The 20,721-nt window shown below is 49.5% G+C and overlaps 1 protein-coding gene across 1 annotated transcript; it reads right to left on the reverse strand.

The window, feature by feature from the left end:
• Positions 1-9,607, reverse strand: LOC131699596 (uncharacterized). The gene is made up of 18 exons (XM_058996685.1): positions 9,337-9,607; positions 8,998-9,156; positions 8,210-8,328; positions 7,582-7,759; positions 6,928-7,061; positions 6,008-6,167; positions 5,384-5,502; positions 4,810-5,029; positions 4,256-4,377; positions 3,922-4,027; positions 2,498-2,620; positions 2,157-2,329; positions 1,907-2,008; positions 1,651-1,801; positions 1,253-1,433; positions 1,017-1,152; positions 556-631; positions 1-163 (listed from the first exon to the last, which is right to left on the reverse strand). The coding sequence occupies exons 1-18, from the start codon at positions 9,590-9,592 to the stop codon at positions 78-80; spliced, it is 2,601 nt and encodes an 866-aa protein (XP_058852668.1). The 5' UTR covers positions 9,593-9,607; the 3' UTR covers positions 1-77.
• Between the last annotated feature and the right edge of the window lie 11,114 nt (positions 9,608-20,721).

A 20,721-nucleotide genomic window follows, 5' to 3' on the forward strand; every position in this document is an offset into this window, starting at 1 on the left:
TGGGTTTCTTCTTTTTATTTGAAATGGTTACTGTAGTCTTAGGGCTGAGTTTCCTGCCTGGGCTCTGAGCTCCTTCACTAGGCTCCCTCCAGCATCACCCTCCCTGGGCAGGGATTACCAGCACAGCGCAGTCTCATATTGGGGTCGACCGAGATGGGAGTGTCTGAAGGAGGAGTTACAAGAGGCACAGTGCTGGGGTCAGAATACAGCATGCTGGGACAATCAGAAGCAACACAATGTACCAGAGTGAAGTACAAGCCAATAGAACTGCTGTTCAATAGTGTGACGCACTAGATAGCAAGTACAAAATCACTACAATAAAACCCATGCAGTTCAAAAAAGCATCAGCAGCACAGCTCAAATAGAACACATGTATCTGAAATATTAGAACTATGGATAAAGGTAATGCATGTGTACTTGCACAATTACCAGCTATTATGCAAAACACACAAGACAGTGTTCCCCCTTAATTCACACACGTGTGAACCCAATCAACAGAATCCTGAGTCAACGCTGGTCCTTTCCTAGAAGGATTTGATCCATTGTGCAACTCACCTCTCCCATCAAAGCAACCCTCATTGCAGCGGCGCTGGTCTGGAGAACAGACTTCAGTGGAGCACATGAAGGAGATCTGAGATACACGGGAGGAGGAGAGACTTGGTCAAAGCATATGGCACTGAATTTCACAGGGATGGAAAGACCTCCCATTGCCAGCAGCATCACCCATTCCAGGTTTTACTACAAGCTTGATCAGCCAGAGTGTAGAAGCAACAAGCTCAGGTGTACGATTAAACCAATAGCAAAACCAGGAATGGACCCAACTGCTCTGGAGGATTTCCATCCGTGTCTTCAACTACAACAGAGATCGAAAATGCAGAAGACAGAAAGACTGAGAGTCCAAATGCTTGTCATGGAATTTCCACTGAAGACACTGGCAGTTGAGCGTTGTTACTGATGCAATACAGACCCGTGCAGAGCCAGGTCAGTCTGCAGCACCCCATTAATACCCCACCCACCTCCTCGTCCAGGGCTAGCCCACTGCTCAGGAACTGGAATGTTCGGAGACTGAAGCGTCGTCTGAATTTGGAGTGGGGGGGCTGGCCGTCCACGTGCAGAGACGCAGAGCTGCCGTAATCCAGGACATTTGGACAACTGAGGGACAGAGACATCCAATCAGAAGCGGTATAGGGTTAAAAAAAGCTTATGGCAGACTAACAGGACCTCAGAACATGTGTGTGATGGTCAGACTCACCCCTGGTACAGCAGCACCCACACAGCACTGGAGGAGCGTGGGTAAGCAATGCAGTAGTGCACCAGCAGAACCAGGCTGGGGTCAGTGGGGTTGATCAGACGCAGCTCGAGGTAAACTCTGCTCCCCAGGAGGAGACTCACGGGCAGGCTGGAGGAGGGGTAGAACTGGGAGAAGGTCCCATCTGAGGAGAGAGAGAGAGAGAGAGAGAGAGAGAGAGAGAGAGAGAGAGAGAGACTTTCAGCATCCTATTAAGCGAGACATGGGGGTAGAAGCGGCTGGATCTCAGTTCTGGAGGACAGATTTATTACATGCATTGAAATGGAGCGTTTGATAACTTTGTATTTGGTTTATAATAACTGAAGAGATGGATAGATACACCTCCAGGTGGCATGTCTCACCTTTAGCAATCTGTAACTGCACCTGAAACACCCCCAGGTGAGGGGCAGGGCGGAGGTCTGTGGGGGTCTTCACCAGGAACCCAGTGCTGGCCACGTTCCCTTTAGAATAACGACATTCCACAAGGAGACTAGGGGTAGAAAGAGTGGAGCACTGAATACAGTATAGCAGAAGGACTGTGTGATCCACACCATTACTAGAGGCTCCATCTAAAAAGCAATGTATACCTGCGATAAGGGCAGAGCTCTGGCTATATACTTGCCTAAAGGGACTGTCGCTGGTTACGAGCCCGTAGGTCCACTGTCTGCGTTGGATCAAGCTCTGCACCTCAGCCAGGTAGACTCTAGTCTCCCCCACAACCTGCACACAGAGGGTTACAATCCAGTGCATCATGTCACTGGTCCAATTAAATGTACGTGGCCAAAACTAATTACAGCCATTTGATATGTCATGCATCAAAAGGGTCAATTCTGAAATGCTCCATTCAAACTTCTGAACAGGAACTCACAAAGGTGCGGGTCCCACAGCCAGTGACTGGGAATTTGAAGATGGCATAGTCTGGAGTGCAGAGAACTGGGAGGCAGGACTGGTCCCCAGCGAGCGCCAGACTGGCAGGGTTGACCTCAGGATTGAAAGACTTGCGGTAAACAGCAAACACAAACTGCTCGTCTGCCGTGCACACTGAGGAGAGAGAGATTGAATCCAATACAGGCTTTTAAACAGCCAAGAATGACCATGAACCCACTAGCAGCCCAGGCTTACTGCATTCATTGCAAAGGACAGAGGTGCACGACACCAATGGATGCAAGAGGAAATCAGTCTATTGGAGGAGAGGAACGGGGTGCTTACTCTCTAGAGGGTAGAAGCAGCGGCGGGTTTTGGGGTTCATGCAGCAGCCTCTAGCCCGGCACAGCGCTGGAGAGAGCTTAGAGGGGCCACAGGGAAGCTGCTGCTCAGCTGGGATCAGACAGCCTGCAGGAAATGAGACAGGGAAGCAGATTTACCATTCAGCGTGAAGAGACAGCGGCTTGGGTTTGTATGGATTGCTGCTTGGAAGAGTAAAGGCTGCTACACACCAGGCGCAACTGCAGGGATTAATAAAACCTATACTTGAGATGTATCACACCACAGGCAACACGAAATAGAACAGCTTCCATGCATGCGGTCCAGCAGGGTGAAGCTGATCTCCAGAATGACAGAGGAAACACCCAGAGCTTTGTGACAAGGACCGCAATAAAGATTAAGACTATGGGAGTCCATTTCAAAAGGCACTGGATAAGCCTGGTATGTGCGACTTATTGTCACCCATGTTGAAATAGTGTCAGAGAAGACTCAATTTCAACATCATGATTATGTACCAGTCTTGATCATTGTTTTGTCAATAGCAATTAGCTGGACAGATCAGCCAGTTCTCCAACTGGTCACATCACTTCTGGTGATACCACTGCCAATCTGGTGTGGGGCAGCCTCAAGTGTGTCACTCCCTCCACACCCCCAGAATCTGATACTCGTAGGTTGTGCTGAAGGTCCTGCAACATGATCAACCAATAAAAGACCTGCATTCTGTGGTAGTCCAAGCACAAGTGAGCAGAGGAGGGACAAACAGTTGAAGGCATTCTGCCAGGTCTGAAGTAATTTTAACCAATGGGAGTGTCAGATGTGCCCCTTGTTACGCAGGTGGCTAATCATTGAGGCAGGACATATGCAAGGCTAAGCAGTGCAAGAAAAGCTCAATTTTGTGCAAGAGATTAGAGGCAGTTCATTACATTGATAACGTTAAAATATCAAACAGAGATGTGCTCAGCCACTGAAGGAGGAATACAGAATGGACTGTGTACAAGCAGTGTGGAGAGTCACTTGACATTAGCTATTCATAAAGCTCCAGCCGCAAAAGAAAGCTACCCAATGCATCCATCTACTCCGCTTACTCAAAGCTTGGTTTCTTTTCTGTATTCAGAATGTTTATAGGTTGCAGTTTTTGTATCAAAACTGCACTACACGAATTACAAGGTTACCAAACAATTAACATTAAAAACACGCTTGCTGTTCTCTCTTCCCCCCTCCATGACCATATAAAACGGTTATTGTGTGGTGGGGGCAGGTGTTGACTCTGCTACCCCAGTGGATTGTCACTGCACACCACTGCGTTTTGCTACGAGTTTAATAACACACCCAAGCTTGTTAACTATATCCTGGGGATAATCAAGCTCTGATCAAAAGCTGGAATAGGTGAAATTCCTGTGCAATGGGAGGAGGGAGTTCATTAAACCCACCTTCTTGGGGGATGGGATTTGGGGGTACAGGGCAGGAAGATACCGTCACCTCCCTCTGGCGAGAGGAGTAGGGGGTGAAGAGCACCGTCAGGACATACCAGTTATTCTAGAACACAAGGAGGGAGAGTGGAGACATTGGCACAATAGAAAACACACATCCAGCAACACAAATGGATTGACACACACTAGCCCTGCTGCACCCAGTCCTGGCTTTCAGAACTCCACCTTGTTCAGGTATTTTATTGAAAAGGTCAAGCAGACCCCTGGTAAACCTGCTCTGAACCCAAGGACTGGATGCAGAGTCCAGCCATTCACGAGTTGGGCAGGCTCTTACCAAGGTCTTGACATGGCAGGCCATGTAAGACACTGTGAAGACAGTCTTTCCATCCTTCTCCTCTAGAGTGTAGCCACAAGCACTTGGTGCAGACTGCACCCCAACCAGATTATTGGAGTCATCTACAAAAAGATCAAAACAAAGCCTGGGTTAGGGCCATCCATCACCCATTGCCACAGTTCTGAATGTAATCATAGCATCAGTAACAAAGCCTCGATCTACAGCCACTGCATGCAGCACAGACTGCCTGCATGCAGCACAGACTGCCTCCATGCAGCCCCAGATACAGACACTCAATAGCTTGTGCCAAAGTTCCTGAAGAAGTTGATTGGACCAGCTGTTCTCTACATGTGTTTCACACTAACATTTTTACACAGCAAGCTTCCATACACCCCCCAGGTACAGATAGTCAATAGGTTTATAAAATCAGCATTACAATAAACCAAGACAAAAGCATGAAGACTCTCAGCAGCTGAAGATAGAACGAGTCTCAATTTGCAACTGCTCAAATGACAATCATGGCTTTGACAGTCAAAAGCCAGCCCCAGACTCACCCTTGACTTTGACCAGATCGAGGGGACCGGCAGGCAGCAGCACCGTCATGCACCCCTCACTGCAGGAGACAGAGACACCAGCAGGGTGGGGAGGGAGAGAGGGAGGAGGGAGGATCTCACGCTTAGCCAAGACACGGCACTTCATATGCCTCAAGCGAGTCACCTCGTTTACATCAGAGAACGAAACGGACAGCGAGTAATGGACATGGCCGTCAATGTTCTACAAAGAGAAATAAGGGTTACACACACGTCCCCACAAAAATGCATGGTTTACCATTGCCAAGAACTAGGCTCAGTGAAAGCATGGCATGATCATCCATTACCACACTTTAGCATGCTTTCACTGGGAAACTGAAGGGTTAGTTTTACCCTGCTCTGGTTTTTGTGTACCGTTCCTAATGCTTCACACATGCTTTCACTGTACGGTCACACTGCTGAGCTGTTACTGTGGGCAAGACAAATATGCAGGAATTGCACAGGTGTGCCAAGTTCAACTACATTGTAAATGACAGTTCCAATAGTAATTGACTAGGTCTGAAGGGGTCCCTGCTTGCTCACTCACAGACAGCCTCACCTGTTTCAGCACATCACAAGCATCGTAAGGAGCCATAAAGTAGTTGTTCCCAATCCCCTGGACCAGCCCATAGCCACAGCTGCCATTGGCCTTCACAGCAACCAGGTTGTTCTTCCCATCTACAAGGACAGGAGGAGGTGGGTATAGCTACAGCACTCATGCCATTGGGAGGGTAACTTGCCAATGGATCTACTGTGATTTATGCAAGTACAATTAAGGATCCAATACTAGTCTCACTAGGAGTTGAATAAGACACCCCTGAGCTGGATACCTACACTGTGGCGAATGAAGCTCATAGTAACTACTATGCAATAGGAGTCTTGCTGCACTCCCTGCAACATGATCACTGACCCCCCATCCACCCCCTTTAGGAGGAGTGCTGACCATCTCTAAAATCCATTCCAACTCTTATAAGCTTTGACACCAGGGATGGAAATAACACTCCCATCGCATAGCAGTTTCAGCTATTCCTGGTGTCACTAGGAGTTTAAGACATGTGAACTTGTTCCCTATACACAGTGGCTAATCAAGCTCTTGGTAAAGCCTGGAATGGGTACACTACTATTGCATTCATGATTAAGAGCAAGAGGCTTTACAAACCAGCCCCTCCCACTGCAGACTCACCCAGGATGAAGACCTGGTCTAGTGGCCCCTCTGGAAGATCTGTACTCATGCTGGAGGGGCCACAGACAGCAGGGGGTTCGAATGGGAGACACTCCTGCTCTATGGAGCCTGGCCGTCCCTCCGCGTCCTTGTACGTCACATGGAAGACCAGGGTATTGTTCTGGGAGGAAGACAGGTTAGAATAGCGCCTTGAGCCGGCTTTAGACTGTTACAGTAGCATCAGGGGAGAAGCTTTTCTTGCCCAAATAGTAAATCAATAAATTTACATTGTTGCAGGAACATTGGACTGGACTAGGACAGACATCAATCATGCACCAGATTTGCCAAAGACTAGATTAAGCTACAATTGCAGACTTTACCACTGCGAAAGCACAGAGGTTAGTTTAACTGTTAGTTTCTACAATTGCTGTAGTAAATTGTAACATTTAATAGTCAGTCCTGATTTGGAGGACAGGCTTCACTTTGTCATCGAGTATTTAACTCATCTACCTGTTTTATTTTAACATTGATACTGTAATTGTTAGCCAGAAACACCGAAAGGTACCAAATTACAAATACAACTTCTTGTGTTCAGATACTTCAACTACATGTTGATACTTAATGGATTAAGGGCAATTCTGTGAATTAGTGAAGCATCTTTCTACCTCAAATCTTGTGCAATTGCCTTCCTGAATGGCCCCAGCTATAAGGCCTGAAGGGCCGAGTGCTGTTCAGTGGCTGCTCCTATAAAACACCTGAAGTGAATTCCCTCCCTTGGAGTTCAAGGGGGTTGCAGAAAACAGCTTGAAACATTGGAGTCAATATCCCAGTCAAGGGAAAATGTATCCTTGTTACGCTTCAGCAAGGGGTTTTATGCCAATAGCCGCTGGTCCTCGGTTGAGATTATTGAAGGACAGTCAGTGCACGCTTTGACCTTGTACCTGTGTTTGAAGAGGACAGCCTTCATCCTTGGCATAGTAAGAGATTGTGAGCACATTCATCCCGTCTCCCTTCATCAGGTAGAAAGCACATTCATCTGGGGCGTCTTTGATCAGCATCTCCAAACCAGACCGGTCTGAGAACACACACAATATGAGAAGCAATATCAAGCTTCATGCAAATGTGAAATACTAGAAGTCACTGTGTATTAAAAGGAGTCAAGATATGATATTGCAATAGGTGTATATAGTTTGTATCGAGATACAAGACCACAGCATAGCTCACTACTCAATCTACAGCTCCCAGCATCACTCACCATTGCTGCAGGTGCATAAGCATGATGGGAGCTGTAGTTCTAGCCAGGGCCAGACAATCATGGTGTCTACACAATGTAAAGAGAGAGGTCTGGATGGTTGGACACAAGCTATGAAGGGTGTGTTATAGCTGCTAGGATCACACCACTATCCCAGTCTCAATGTAACAATAGCCACTAAATGATCATTAGGCATCTACAAGTAGCCCATCACATTGATACAGATCGTACCACACCTTCATATCGATACGGTCGTGACATTAGTGTCTTGTTGCAGCCCTTGTGTTCAGATTCAGGAAGAACACTAGACATGCAGAACAGCATTTGACAATCAGGGTCTCACCTATGATTGTGACCTCCTCTAGGGGTCCCTCTGGCAGTTCAAAGGTCACAGTGGTGACCCCACAGGCTGCGCTGGGGAGAGATTTGGGGGTGCTCTGTGGACACCTCATCACCAGCCCTGCACCCCCTGTCCTTGCGAAGAACACGGTGAGCACAAAGGAGGAGATCCCGTTGATTTCCTAAAAGGAACAAGACAGTAACACCAGGGGTGGCCAATACTGCCATCAAAGAAGTCTGGAATGGTGAGGTATTAACCCAGCGAGTACAACATTTCTGAGAACAAACACAAGCTGTATTTATGCAATCTGACACTACACCAACTTCACTTTTGCAGCTAGTTAAAATTAAAGAGGTATTAGCCAGTTAAAACCACAAGACACTTCATGGGTTAACCAGAAAGCATTCATTACTCAATGCGGTCCCTCCGTTCCCACAATTGAGAAATCGGTCTGACCAATACAGAACCAGTCCATTTGATGTACTCTACCTGCTATTGCTACCCAACATTGTAGCCAATTATTAAAAGAGCATTTATTTATTAAATTATTTCTAGTGATTGAGGAGCATCCTGTCGGATCCAGAGTCTCAATTCTCCAAACCCACAGTAAAAAGGAGTTGAAGCAACTTGCCTGTATCTTCACGTTGCAGCCCTTGAATGACGTCGTGAACAAGCTGTAGCCCCCACTAAACGTCACGCTGTACTTGCAAAACCCGGCCAGGCTCGCCACTGGAAGGAGGCGATTCTTCACTAAAAGAAATATAGTAACATCGTGCGAGGTCATCCATCACGGGGTGTGGTACACATTAAAACGTGGTACACTGTGCTGCGCTTGCCCGGCCACGCACAAATGATTTTAGCTCAACTACGACCATCTGAAATGGGCATGTTGTAACTGGTGATGAACAAACTGGGTTATCTAACACTGTAAACCTGTATGATAGTGTCTTGTTTGTAGTGATGTGTGCAGTAGTCGATCACAGCGTATCATTTTCTGGCGTTAGACGGGTACGCGCACCACATTCTGACGATGAAACACTTTGTCGCTACACCGGGACCACGTGCCCGAAGTTTAAAGTAAACATGCGATTTATTTCCATCTAGTAGCAGGACGGAGGCGGGTCTATTAAACACAGACCAGATTCAAACAAGACAAAAGGGAATGCTGTAATCTGAAATGCATGTTCCAGGATTTGCCAGGTTTCAATATTTGCTCGATTCAAGGAAGTACAACAAACATTAAAACAGACGTCAAATATCCAGCTAATATTTTGCTGTTATTTAGAATAAAATTACTTTCTTGGTCAACTAACTACACAGCATTTTAATTGTAAGACCCACACGCACCATTTAGTTCTGTATTCCAGTCATACATAAACCAGTAATATATATGTGTGTGTTGTATGGAGTCGCCCTCACCTCGCACACGGAGCGCCTTCACGCCAGTGCCGGGTAGCTTGAGTGTCATTCTATCCTCGTAGCAGATTAATCCGGGATCCTCCGGTTTAAGAGCCGGGCCGGTGGAGGCTGTCTCGCCGCCGTCATCATCCTCGCTTGGGCTGTTAGTGTGGAAGGAGTCTAGCGGGAGGAACGAGAGGAAGCAAAGTTAACCGGTAGAGAATCACTGCAGAAGGACGCCCCGTGTCTATCTGTTTGTAACGAAGGCACTGTGCAGTGCAGGTGGAACTGAGCACATTTAAAAACAAACTGACAGAGAAAAACAAACAAAAAAAGTAAGCCTCCTTTCTGACGCCTCACCGAGGTTGGGAGTCGCATTTCCAGGCTGCAGCAGCGGGGTCTCCCCGGTCCAAGACAAGGCGGCCCGGCCGAATCCAAGCAGCAAGCACGCCACAAGTAAGCAAGGCGGCAGCATCATCATCCTCTGCCCGCTCCGACACATTGGTGTTGTTTTCCCGCAGCCACTTGTCGCTCCAGTCCCTGCAGTCAGGCTGTATCCTCGCTTACTGCGCTCTGGGGGTTTATAAGAGGTGTCGAGACCGCGCGAGGGCTTCATTGACGCTCCAATCGGGTTCCACGCGCCATCATTCTCACGCGGGTTTTTATTTTGGAAAGGTAAACTCGCACACCGAGACTTTTTAAAACCCAACTTTAACGTGAAGCTGCCCAGTTGTTAATATTTTCACAGCCTTTGCTTTAACTGTGACGCCTACATCCTTTGTGGTAATCGATGCAATATCCCATATGCGCGTGTAGTAAACGAGGATGAGAGGGCAAGCGTGCTTCATTCACCCTTCAAACCAGCTGTGAAGCGCACACATTATTTAGAGGATTTAGAACCGGGTTGGAACAAAGACCAGGAGTGGAATCGCCCTCCGGGGCCATGATTGGACACACCTGTGTTATGCCACTGCCATAACTTGTGTAATAAAGTAAGAGTCCCTTTCCCTTTGAAATGAATGTTTTGCTATTCTTCCCCATTGTTTTAACAGTTAGAAGAATGAAAAGAAAATGATGAACACAGTTGATGAAGTTTAATTTGCAACATGTTCTATGCAATTAAAATAGTCCCTTTGTCTGTGTTACGTTTATAGACGATGCCAGTTGTAGAGCAATTTGCAGAACAGAAATACAGGTGGAGTCGCCCGGCCGACAAATCAAACCACACACACACGTGATGCTAACAGTGCCGCTGGGGATGCTTATCATATGATATTGTAGCGTTCCCTTTCAAGTCGAAAATAACCATCAAGGTATGGGATATTGCCGTCAGGCAGTAGCGATTGGCTGAGCTTTTATAGCAAAGCTGCCGATAGGCCTCTGCGCGAGCTGCCACGTAAGCCCGCCCCCTTGGTAGTTGTACTGTGCCCACATATACTGTGTCCCAGTCACATAATCACCACCAGCAGTACTGCTGCAGCGAAAAAAAAAAAAAATCCCATTCACTACACAGAGGAAGACGACCACTAAGCCTCAATCCCCAGCACCAGCAGGTAAGTAGTGCACAGCATCAGACACTGTACCAGCACATAGCGTCTCCGCTCTGCGGGTCAGCTGACGCTTAGGCGTCTGTGCTAGCGTTCTACGCTCGGTACTCACGCTCCGGCGTGCTGCGCTTAGGCGCTTGGTGTCGGCACTTTGCCACTTGGTGCAGCGCTTCGGCGCTTTGTGCAGCGCATCAGCGCTTGGTGCTAGCGCGTCTGCGCTTGGGGACTTCGACGCATCGACGCTCGGTGCACGCACCTCGACGCTTCGGCGCTCGACGCTCGGTGCACGCACCTCGACGCTTCGGCGCTCGACGCTCGGCGCGTCGACGCCTCGACGCTCGGTGCACGCACCTCGACGCTTCGGCGCTCGACGCTCGGCGCCTCGACGCTCGGTGCACACACCTCGACGCTTCGGCGCTCGACGCTCGGTGCACGCACCTCGACGCTTCGGCGCTCGACGCTCGGCGCACGCACCTCGACGCTCGACGCTTCGGCGCTCGACGCTCGGCGCCTCGACGCTCGGTGCACGCACCTCGACGCTCGACGCTCGGTGCACGCACCTCGACGCTCGGTGCACGCACCTCGACGCTCGGTGCACGCACCTCGACGCTTCGGCGCTCGGCGCATCGACGCCTTGACGCTCGGTGCACGCACCTCGACGCTCGGTGCACGCGCTTCGGCGCTCGCTCGGTGCACGCACCTCGACGCTCGGCGCTTCGACGCCTTGACGCTCGGTGCACGCACCTCAACGCTCGACGCTTCGGCGCTCGACGCTTGGCGCATCGACGCCTTTACGATCAGGGCACGTCCACGCTTCGGCAACCATGTCCGGGTTCCACCGTTGCGTCACCTGCCAGGCAAAATTGCCAGCGAGCGATCCCCATGAGGACTGTGGCGTGTCTGGGGCCAGAGCACGCCGCATCCGCGTTGGCGGATAGGGCTTTTTGCCATCTTTGTGCTGGTTTCCAGACACGCACCCTCCGCCAAAGGGCGAAGAAAGCAGTGGGTGGGCGCTCTCCTTCCACTGGATCGTCCCACACCATTTCTGCCCCGCCGTCATCTACGGCGACGCCGCCAGGGCGGCTGCAGCTCTCCAGGAGCCCGTCCTCCCAGCTAACGGCTGGTCAGAGGTCCCCCACCAGACGCGCTCGGGAGCGCAGCCCCTCCCCTCGTAGGGTACGCCCCCGTCGGGAGTCTAGGTCGCACTCCAGATCGCCTCGACGGAGAGCACGCTCTCGTTCCCCTCGTCGGGACAGGCGATACAGAGACAGGTCGGGGGTGGCAGAGCTAACCTCCAAAATGTCTCAATTCATGGAGGTTATGATGGGGCAGCAGTCCATCCTCATGTCCTTAGCAAATGTGGTGCCTCCAGTCCCAGGACAACCGACTGGGCCCATTGCTAGTCAGCCAGTGGCCCCTCCACAACTTGCACCGGTCGTCGCTCCTCCAGTGCAGTCTCAAGGGGAGTGGGATATCGATGCGCTGTCTAGAGACGCATCTGACATCCTAGAGGGGGACAGTACAGAGGCTGAGGTAGCCTCCCAGCACTCTGAGGACGAGCTCCACGTGCTGGACACCAATGACCCTACGTGGTCTGTGGTGGACAGAGCAACCCGCCACTTGGGCGTCGAGTGGCCGATGGCGGAGCCGCCTCGGCGCTCCTTGTTTGAGTCGCCTTCAGCCCAGTCCAGTCAGTCCAGGATGCTTGCGGCATTCCCAGACTTTATTAAGGAGGTACAGTCCACCTGGGGGGCTCCGGCCTCTGCCCCGGCGACTTCTCGCAAGGCCTCGGCCTTTAACATGCAAGGGGCAAGTGAGGCTGGGTTGGCGTCCTTCCCACCTGTGGACGCTGCGTTCGCCGCGTTGGTGAAGACGCCAACATTATCGGGGCTGACGAAAGATCCTGCATGCCCCAATAAGCAGTGCAGGACCACTGAGGTACACCTCAAGAAGGGGTACGCTGCGGCCACAGAGGCGGTCAAGCTCTCTAATGTGGCCAGCTTGCTGACGGTCTACCAAGCGGCATTAATCAAAGACCTGCCTGAGTGCCCTTCGGCGGCCCTCAGAAGCGAGTTGGGGACCGTCAGTCAACTGCTGGTGAAGCTGGCCCAGCTCAACGCGCGGGCTCAGGGCAGGAGCATCGCGTCTCTGGTGGTGGCCAGAAGGCAGCTCTGGCTCTCGCAGGCGAGAGTGCAGGAACCTGATAAGGCCCCGTTGCTGGATGCCCCAATTACACCGGGACACACATTTGGTCCAGCGGTGGAGGAGATGCTGCAACGCTCCGCCAAGGCGCGGGAGGCGTCACAGCAGATGGCGAAAATGTGGCCAAAACCGTCGTTCCAGCCGAAGCGGCCTCAGGAACATCAGTGGCGCAGGGCACCACCACAGCACCAGCCACGGCCATGGGGTACTAAGACCTCTCCCTCAAGCACAGCAGCGCGCGGTCAACCTCCTTTTTCAAGACCGCAGCGCGGAGGGTGGCGCCCTAGAGGTGGTGCCAAGCCACGCCCTCGGGGCTCTGGCCAGGCCCCTCGCGAACGAGCCCAGCCCAAACAGCCCTGAGAACACCAGGCAGCTGTTAACCCTCCCCTACACTGTCTCCCAGCTCCAGTTCTGGCAACAATGCACCAACGACATCTGGGTGCACAAAACTATATCCACCGGGTACACCCTTCAGTTCCAGTTAAAACCTCCCCCCTTTCGGGGGGTGGTCGTAACTGCAGTGAAGGACTCGGTTCAGTCCTCAGCTCTGAATGTGGAAATACAAGCATTGCTCAGCAAGCGTGCCATTCAACAAGTAGACCCTGCTCTGATCGACCAGGGGTTCTATTCCAAATACTTCCTGGTGCCCAAGAAGGACGGCGGGCTCCGTCCTATTTTAGATCTGCGAGTACTGAACAAATACCTGCGGGTGTTATCGTTCAGGATGCTTACGCACAGGCACATCATCCAGTCAGTCCGACACGGCGACTGGTTCACCACCGTGGACCTGACAGATGCGTACTTTCACGTTCCCATCTGCCCGGGTCACAGGAAGTATCTGCGTTTCGCATTCCAGAGCAGGGTATACGAGTTTTGTGTCCTTCCGTTCGGCCTGTCACTAGCTCCTCGAACCTTTTCGAAATGTATGGATGCCATTCTAGCTCCCTTGCGGGCTCAAGGTGTCCGACTGCTGAATTATCTGGACGACTGGCTCGTCTGCGCGCAGTCGAAGGAGCAGGTGGCACAGCACACAGTGATGGTTACAGACCATCTTCGGCGGCTAGGTCTGAAGATCAATTCAGAAAAGAGCCGCCTAGTGCCGAGCCAACAGACCGAGTTCTTGGGTCTGCATCTGGACTCAGTGTCCATGGAAGCGACCCTGTCGACACAAAGAGTTGCCTCAATAGAGCGGTGTCTTTCCCTATTCAGGTTGAGACAAACAGTCAGCATGGAGCTGTGTCAGCGCATGCTGGGGTTGATGGCTGCCGCCTCACAAGCCCTTCCTTTGGGCTTACTACACCAGAGACCTCTGCAGGCCTGGTTCAATGCCTTCGCGTTGCATCCGCGGAGAGACAAACACCGCAGGCTAAGGGTATCCCAAGCCTGCTGGGAAGCGCTACGCTGGTGGAGAGTTCCGTCAAACCTCCGCCAAGGCGTACGCTTGGGTCCCATTTTCAGAAGGCAGGTAATCACGACCGACGCTTCCAACCACGGTTGGGGAGCAGTCTGGAACGGGACAGGGACCCGTGGAGTGTGGTCAGGACCCTGGAGGTCAGCCCACATCAACGCTCTGGAGCTCAGAGCGGTGGACCTCGCCCTCCGGCACTTCTTGCCAGTGCTTCTAGACAAGCACGTGTTAGTGCGGTCAGACAACACCACAGTAGTGGCGTATATCAATCGCCAGGGCGGATTGCGGTCCCCCAGTCTTCACCAGATGGTAACGCGGCTGTTGCTCTGGGCTCAACCGCGTTTAGCCTCTCTGCGTGCAGTTCATCTGCCGGGCAGAGTCAATTACGCAGCGGATCTCCTGTCCAGAGGAGGTCCTCTTGCGGGCGAATGGCGTCTCCACCCTCAAGTGGTGGAGCGCATCTGGGAATGGTTCGGCACAGCGCAGGTCGATCTCTTCGCTTCGCGAGAGACCACGCACTGTCCCCTATGGTTCTCGGTGAAGGACCTCGACAGCCCCCTGGGGGTGGATGCACTGGCTCACGAATGGCCGCCAGGGCTCCTGTATGCCTTTCCACCGATTCCGATGCTCCCCACCTTCTTGGAGAAGGTCAGGGTAGAGCGAGCGACAGTGATTCTGATCGCTCCTCGGTGGCCTCGGAGAATATGGTTCCCGAGTCTAGTGCAGTTACTGCACGGTCGCCCGAGGGAACTCCCTTTGCGAGCGGACTTGTTGTCCCAAGCTCAAGGACAGCTTTGGCATCCGAACCCCAAACTCATGCAGTTGTGGGCTTGGCCCCTGAGCGGGAGCGCCTGTCAGCCTTAGGGCTTTCGACTGCAGTTATATCGACCATCCAGAGTGCGAGAGCGCCCTCTACTAGGTCGCAGTATGCGTATAAGTGGCAGCTGTTTCAGAGTTGGTGTCTGGCTGAGAGCCACGACCCAGTCTCCTGTCCTATGGCAGTAATATTGCAGTTTCTGCAGAAACTGCTGGATGAAGGGAAATCTCCTTCTACACTTAAAGTGTATTTAGCCGCCATTTCGGTTTGTCATGTACGCATTGACGGGTTATCACCTGGTTTGCCATTTTTCAGTTTCTGAAAGGCGCAAGACGCTTGCGGCCTCCAAGAACGACCAGTTTACCGTCGTGGAGCCTTGATGTGGTGCTAGAAGCCCTTACCAAGGCACCGTTTGAGCCTCTCCACAGCGTGGATATGAAGCTCATATCTATTAAGACAGCTTTTTTGCTGGCTGTGGTATCAGCAAAACGCGTGAGCGAGTTACATGCACTTTCAGTGCATCCTTCTTGTACTCGTTTTGCAGGAGACGGTTCTAAGGTCTCCATGCGCCCTAATCCGGCCTTTTTACCAAAGGTTATATCCCCGTTCCACATGAACCAGTCAGTCGAGTTGATGGCGTTCCATCCTCCTCCTTTTTCTTCCCCAGAGGAAGAGCGGTTACACATGCTCTGCCCCGTGAGGGCATTGAGGTGTTATATGGACCGTACAAAGACTGTGAGGCAGACAGAACAGTTGTTCATATGCCATGGTTCTAGATCTTTGGGTCAGCCGCTGTCTAAACAGCGCCTTTCCCACTGGATAGTGGATGCTATTAAATTAGCGTATGAATCTGCAGGCCTTCCACCACCAGGGCAGTTGAAGGCGCATTCTACCAGGGGTATGGCGACATCCTGGGCCCTCTTTCGAGGGGTGCCGGTGTCTGATATTTGCGCGGCAGCCAGTTGGGCTACGCCGCATACTTTCATGAGGTTTTACAGGTTAAATGTACTGGATTCCTCTGCTCCACTGTTTGGAGCATCTGTTTTACACTCTACGACGCCTCAGGATGCGGACGTATAGAGTGGTTGATAGCATGGTGTTGACTGTTCCACCTTTAAGACAGGTGTCATTACGAGCATAGACGCTGAGGCGCAGCTCCGCATATGCCTAGATGTTCTGCCTACGCAGTTGCGTTATGACGTAAGTCTGTCCTACTGCCGAGAATCCTCCCTCGCGACAGCTTGGGTACACTGTTCCCATACCTTGATGGTTATTTTCGACTTGAAAGGGAACGATAGGTTGCGGATGCAACCCCGGTTCCCTGAAAGAGAAAATAACCATCAAGCCGCGTGGTCGCTTCAGAAGCCTTCACGGCCTGAAGAGCAAAAGAGGAAGTGAGTCTCTGCGCGCTGCGTATAGTAAGCTCCCAAGGGGGCGGGCTTACGTGGCAGCTCGCGCAGAGGCCTATCGGCAGCTTTGCTATAAAAGCTCAGCCAATCGCTACTGCCTGATGGCAATATCCCATACCTTGATGGTTATTTTCTCTTTCAGGGAACCGGGGTTGCATCCGCAACCTATCGTTCTCGGTTTCCGCAGGCAGGCGCATCACACAGGGCGAGGAAATCCACACACAGGCGGAGGACGGGCGCGAACCCGGGTCCTCTCGCACTGAAGCATAGCGCCGATACCGCTGTACAAAAGAGCCGCCTCCTTTACAGGGAGCGTATATCAGGCTTATGTCTCTGTGTGTGATTACGTCATCTACCAGCCCTACTGCTGCCTTCCCCCGTGCACGCTACACTCTCCCCTGCCAGCCTCAAGTCCGCCCCGGACTTGCTAACCAGGCTACAGTCCGACAAGTGCGTGCTGGGGTACCTGCGTCCACTTCTGACACCAATGTAGCGTTCTCGGTTCCCGCAGGCAGGCGCATCACACAGAGCGAGGAAATCCACACACAGGCGAAGGGCGGGCGCGAACCCGGTTGTACAGCGGTATCGGCGCTATGCTTCAGTGCGAGAGGACCCGGGTTCGCGCCCGCCCTCCGCCTGTGTGTGGATTTCCTCGCCCTCTGTGATGCGCCTGCCTGCGGGAATCGAGAACGCTACAATATGTATCATTTCAAATGGCATTTTACATAGTATACGCGCGCACTATGTGCTTAATTAAACATCTGAGCTAGTCGTCTGTATCAAACTGCCAAGAAATGGGAGGCTTGTTTTCTCCCTTATCGTTCATAAACGCACTTAAAAACGTGTGGACTGCAAGTGTTTCACTGAGATCCCATCCTGGGTGGCTACAAACTGGTTGAAAATAAAACCAGATAAAACTGAGGTTTTGTTAATTGGCTCTAAACTAGGTTTAGCAAAGTGTAATCCAGTCCATATCATTTTTGGAGGCAATTCCATTTTAGCTTCCACTAGCGAAGACCCCGGATGTTATCTTGGACCTCACGCTTTCTTATGATTTCTGTATCAGAACAGCGTCTTATCATTTGAGAAATGTTTCCAGATGAAAGCGTGTTCTGGGTATGAGGGATGCAGAGACGGTGACACAGGCATTAATAACCTCTCGTCTTGATTATTGCGATTCTTTGCTTGTTGGTAAACCTGTCACTAAACCTAGAAGGATTCAGCTTGTCCAGAACTCCGCTCCAGTTACCATTATGCAGGTTGAAACATTGGATTCTTAAATCGAAAATGAAAACACACTTTTGTGAATGTGCTTTTATGTAATTGGTTGTAACTGGAATGTATTATAAGAACATCATTAAGTTTACAAACGAGAGGAGGCCATTCAGCCCATCTTGCTCCTTTGATTGTTAGTAGCTTATTGATCCCAGAATCTCATCAAGCAGCTTCTTGAAGGATCTCAGGGTGTCAGCTTCAACAACACTACTGGGGAGTTGGTTCCAAATCCTCACAATTGTCTGTGTAAAAAAAGTGCCTCCTGTTTTCTGTTCTGAATGCCCCTTTATCTAATCTCTATTTGTGACCCCTGGTCCTTGTTTCTTTTTCAGGTTAAAAAAGTCCCCTGGGTCGACATTGTCTATACCTTTTAGGATTTTGAATGTTTGAATCAGATCGCCGCGTGGTCTTCTTTGTTCAAGACTGAATAGATTGAATTCTTTGAGCCTGTCTGCATACGACATACCTTTTAAACCCGGGATAATTCTGGTTGCTCCTCTTTGCACTCTTTCTAGAGCAACAATATGCTTTTTGTAACAAGGTGACCAGAACTGAACACAATATTATAGGTGAGGTCTTACTAATGTATTGTAAAGTTTTAACATTACTTCCCTTGATTTAAATTCAACACTTCTCACAATATATCCGAGCATCTTTGTTGGGGAAGCTATAAAAAAGGCCACATTGTCTAGATGAAGACATTTCTGAGTCAACATAAACTCCTAGGTCTTTTTCATAGTTCCCTTCTTCAATTTCCATATCTCCCATATGATATTTATAATGCACATTTTTATGGCCTGCATGCAATACTTTACACTTTTCTCTTAAATATATATATATATATATATATATATATATATATATATATATATATACACAGACGTGCTCAAATTTTTTGGTAGCCCTCCACAAAAAACGAAGAATGCACAATTTTCTCTGAAATAACTTGAAACTGACAAAAGTAATTGGCATCCACCATTGTTTATTCCATATTTAATAGAAATCAGACTTTGCTTTTGATTTTTTATTCAACATAATATTGTAAATAATAAAACAAATGAAAATGGCATGGACAAAAATGATGGGACCGCTAACCTAATATTTTGTTGCACAACCTTTAGAGGCGATCACTGCAATCAAACGTTTTCTGTAGCTCTCAATGAGACTTCTGCACCTGTTAGCAGGTAGTTTGGCCCACTCTTCCTGAGCAAACTGCTCCAGCTGTCTCAGGTTTGATGGGTGCCTTCTCCAGACTGCAAGTTTCAGCTCTTTCCATAGATGTTCGATAGGATTCAGATCAGGACTCATAGAAGGCCACTTCAGAATAGTCCAATGTTTTGTTCTTATCCATTCTTGGGTGCTTTTAGCTGTGTGTTTTGGGTCATTATCCTGTTGGAGGACCCATGACCTGCGACAGAGACAGCTTTCTGACACTGGGCAGTACGTTTCGCTCCAGAATGCCTCGATAGTCTTGAGATTTCATTGTGCCCTGCACAGATTCAAGGCACCCTGTGCCAGGCGCAGCAAAGCAGCCCCAAAACATAACCGAGCCTCCTCCATGTTTCACTGTAGGTATGGTGTTCTTTTCTTTGAAAGCTTCATTTTTTCGTCTGTGAACATAGAGCTGATGTGACTTGCCAAAAAGCTCCAGTTTTGACTCATCTGTCCAAAGGACATTCTCCCAGAAGGATTGTGGCTTGTCAATATGCATTTTAGCAAATTCCAGTCTGGCTTTTTTATGTTTTTCTTTCAAAAGTGGAGTCCTCCTGGGTCTTCTTCCATGGAGCCCACTTTTGCTCACAAAGCGACGGATGGTGCGATCAGAAACTGACGTACCTTCACTTTGGAGTTCAGCTTGTATCTCTTTGGCAGTTATCCTTGGTTCTTTTTCTACCATTCACACTATCCTTCTGTTCAATCTGGGGTCGATTTTCCTCTTGCGGCCGCGCCCAGGGAGGTTGGCTACAGTTCCATGGACCTTAAACTTCTTAATAATATTTGCAACTGTTGTCACAGGAACATCAAGCTGCTTGGAGATGGTCTTGTAGCCTTTACCTTTACCATGCTTGTCTATTATTTTCTTTCTGATCTCCTCAGACAACTCTCTCCTTTGCTTTCTCTGGTCCATGTTCAGTGCGGTGTACACAATGATACCAAACAGCACAGTGACTACTTTTCTCCATTTAAATAGGCTGAATGACTGATTACAAGATTGGAGACATGTGTGATACTAATTAAAGAAACTAATTAGTTTGAAATATCACTATAATCCAATTATTATCTTTTCTAAGGGGTACCAACAAATGTGTCCAGGCCATTTTAGAATCTCTTTGTAGAATATGCAATAATTCATCTCTTTTCACAGCTTCTTTGCTTTATTCTATGACATACCAAAGGCATGCAAGTATACATGATAAAATAGCTTTTAATTTCTTCACTTTTCAGGAGGAATGATGCATTATTTCAGATGAAGACATTTCTGAGTCAACATAAACTCCTACATCTTTTTCATAGTTCCCTTCTTCAATTTCCATATCTCCCATATGATATTTATAATGCACATTTTTATTGCCTGCATGCAATACTTTACACTTTTCTCTTATATATATATATATATATATATATATATATATAGATAGATAGATAGATAGATATGAGAGCAATATTATATATATATGAGAGCTATTTTGTTTTGTGTTTAACTTTGGACAGTGCTCTGGGATGCCACGGCGTGAAGGGAGGGCGCTTTATATTGCATTGTATTTTCATCCCTTGAGTGTGTGTGTGAGTGAGTGAGTGTGTAGTGGTGGGACGTTGCTTTTTATAGATAATCTGATGAACTGGACTGCTCCTCTGTCCACCAGCAGGGGGCACTCACTATACATTACCAGCATTTAACTACTCTGTTTACAGATGCCCTTCTGGGACTACCAGAGCCCAGCACAGTGTCCAGGAGTACTGTAATCTACAAGCACGACCAGAGCCCAGCACAGTGTCCAGGAGTACTGTAATCTACAAGCACGACCAGAGCCCAGCACGGTGTCCAGGAGTACTGTAATCTCCATGCATGACTAGGTCACCCTGCAC

Source organism: Acipenser ruthenus, chromosome 23 (assembly GCF_902713425.1).
Source record: "Acipenser ruthenus chromosome 23, fAciRut3.2 maternal haplotype, whole genome shotgun sequence".
Classification (NCBI taxonomy): Eukaryota; Metazoa; Chordata; class Actinopteri; order Acipenseriformes; family Acipenseridae; genus Acipenser; species Acipenser ruthenus.

Bases quoted from the DNA above. Each gene is read 5' to 3' on its own strand.
- LOC131699596 (XM_058996685.1), bottom strand. From the start codon at position 9,592: ATGAAGCCCTCGCGCGGTCTCGACACCTCTTATAAACCCCCAGAGCGC. The intron at 2,330-2,497 runs GTAAGCACCCCG...CTCTCTCCTCAG, and splicing joins CTGCTTCTACCCTCTAGAGA to TGTGCACGGCAGACGAGCAG. The intron at 1,434-1,650 runs GTGAGACATGCC...CTCTCTCCTCAG, and splicing joins GCAGTTACAGATTGCTAAAG to ATGGGACCTTCTCCCAGTTC.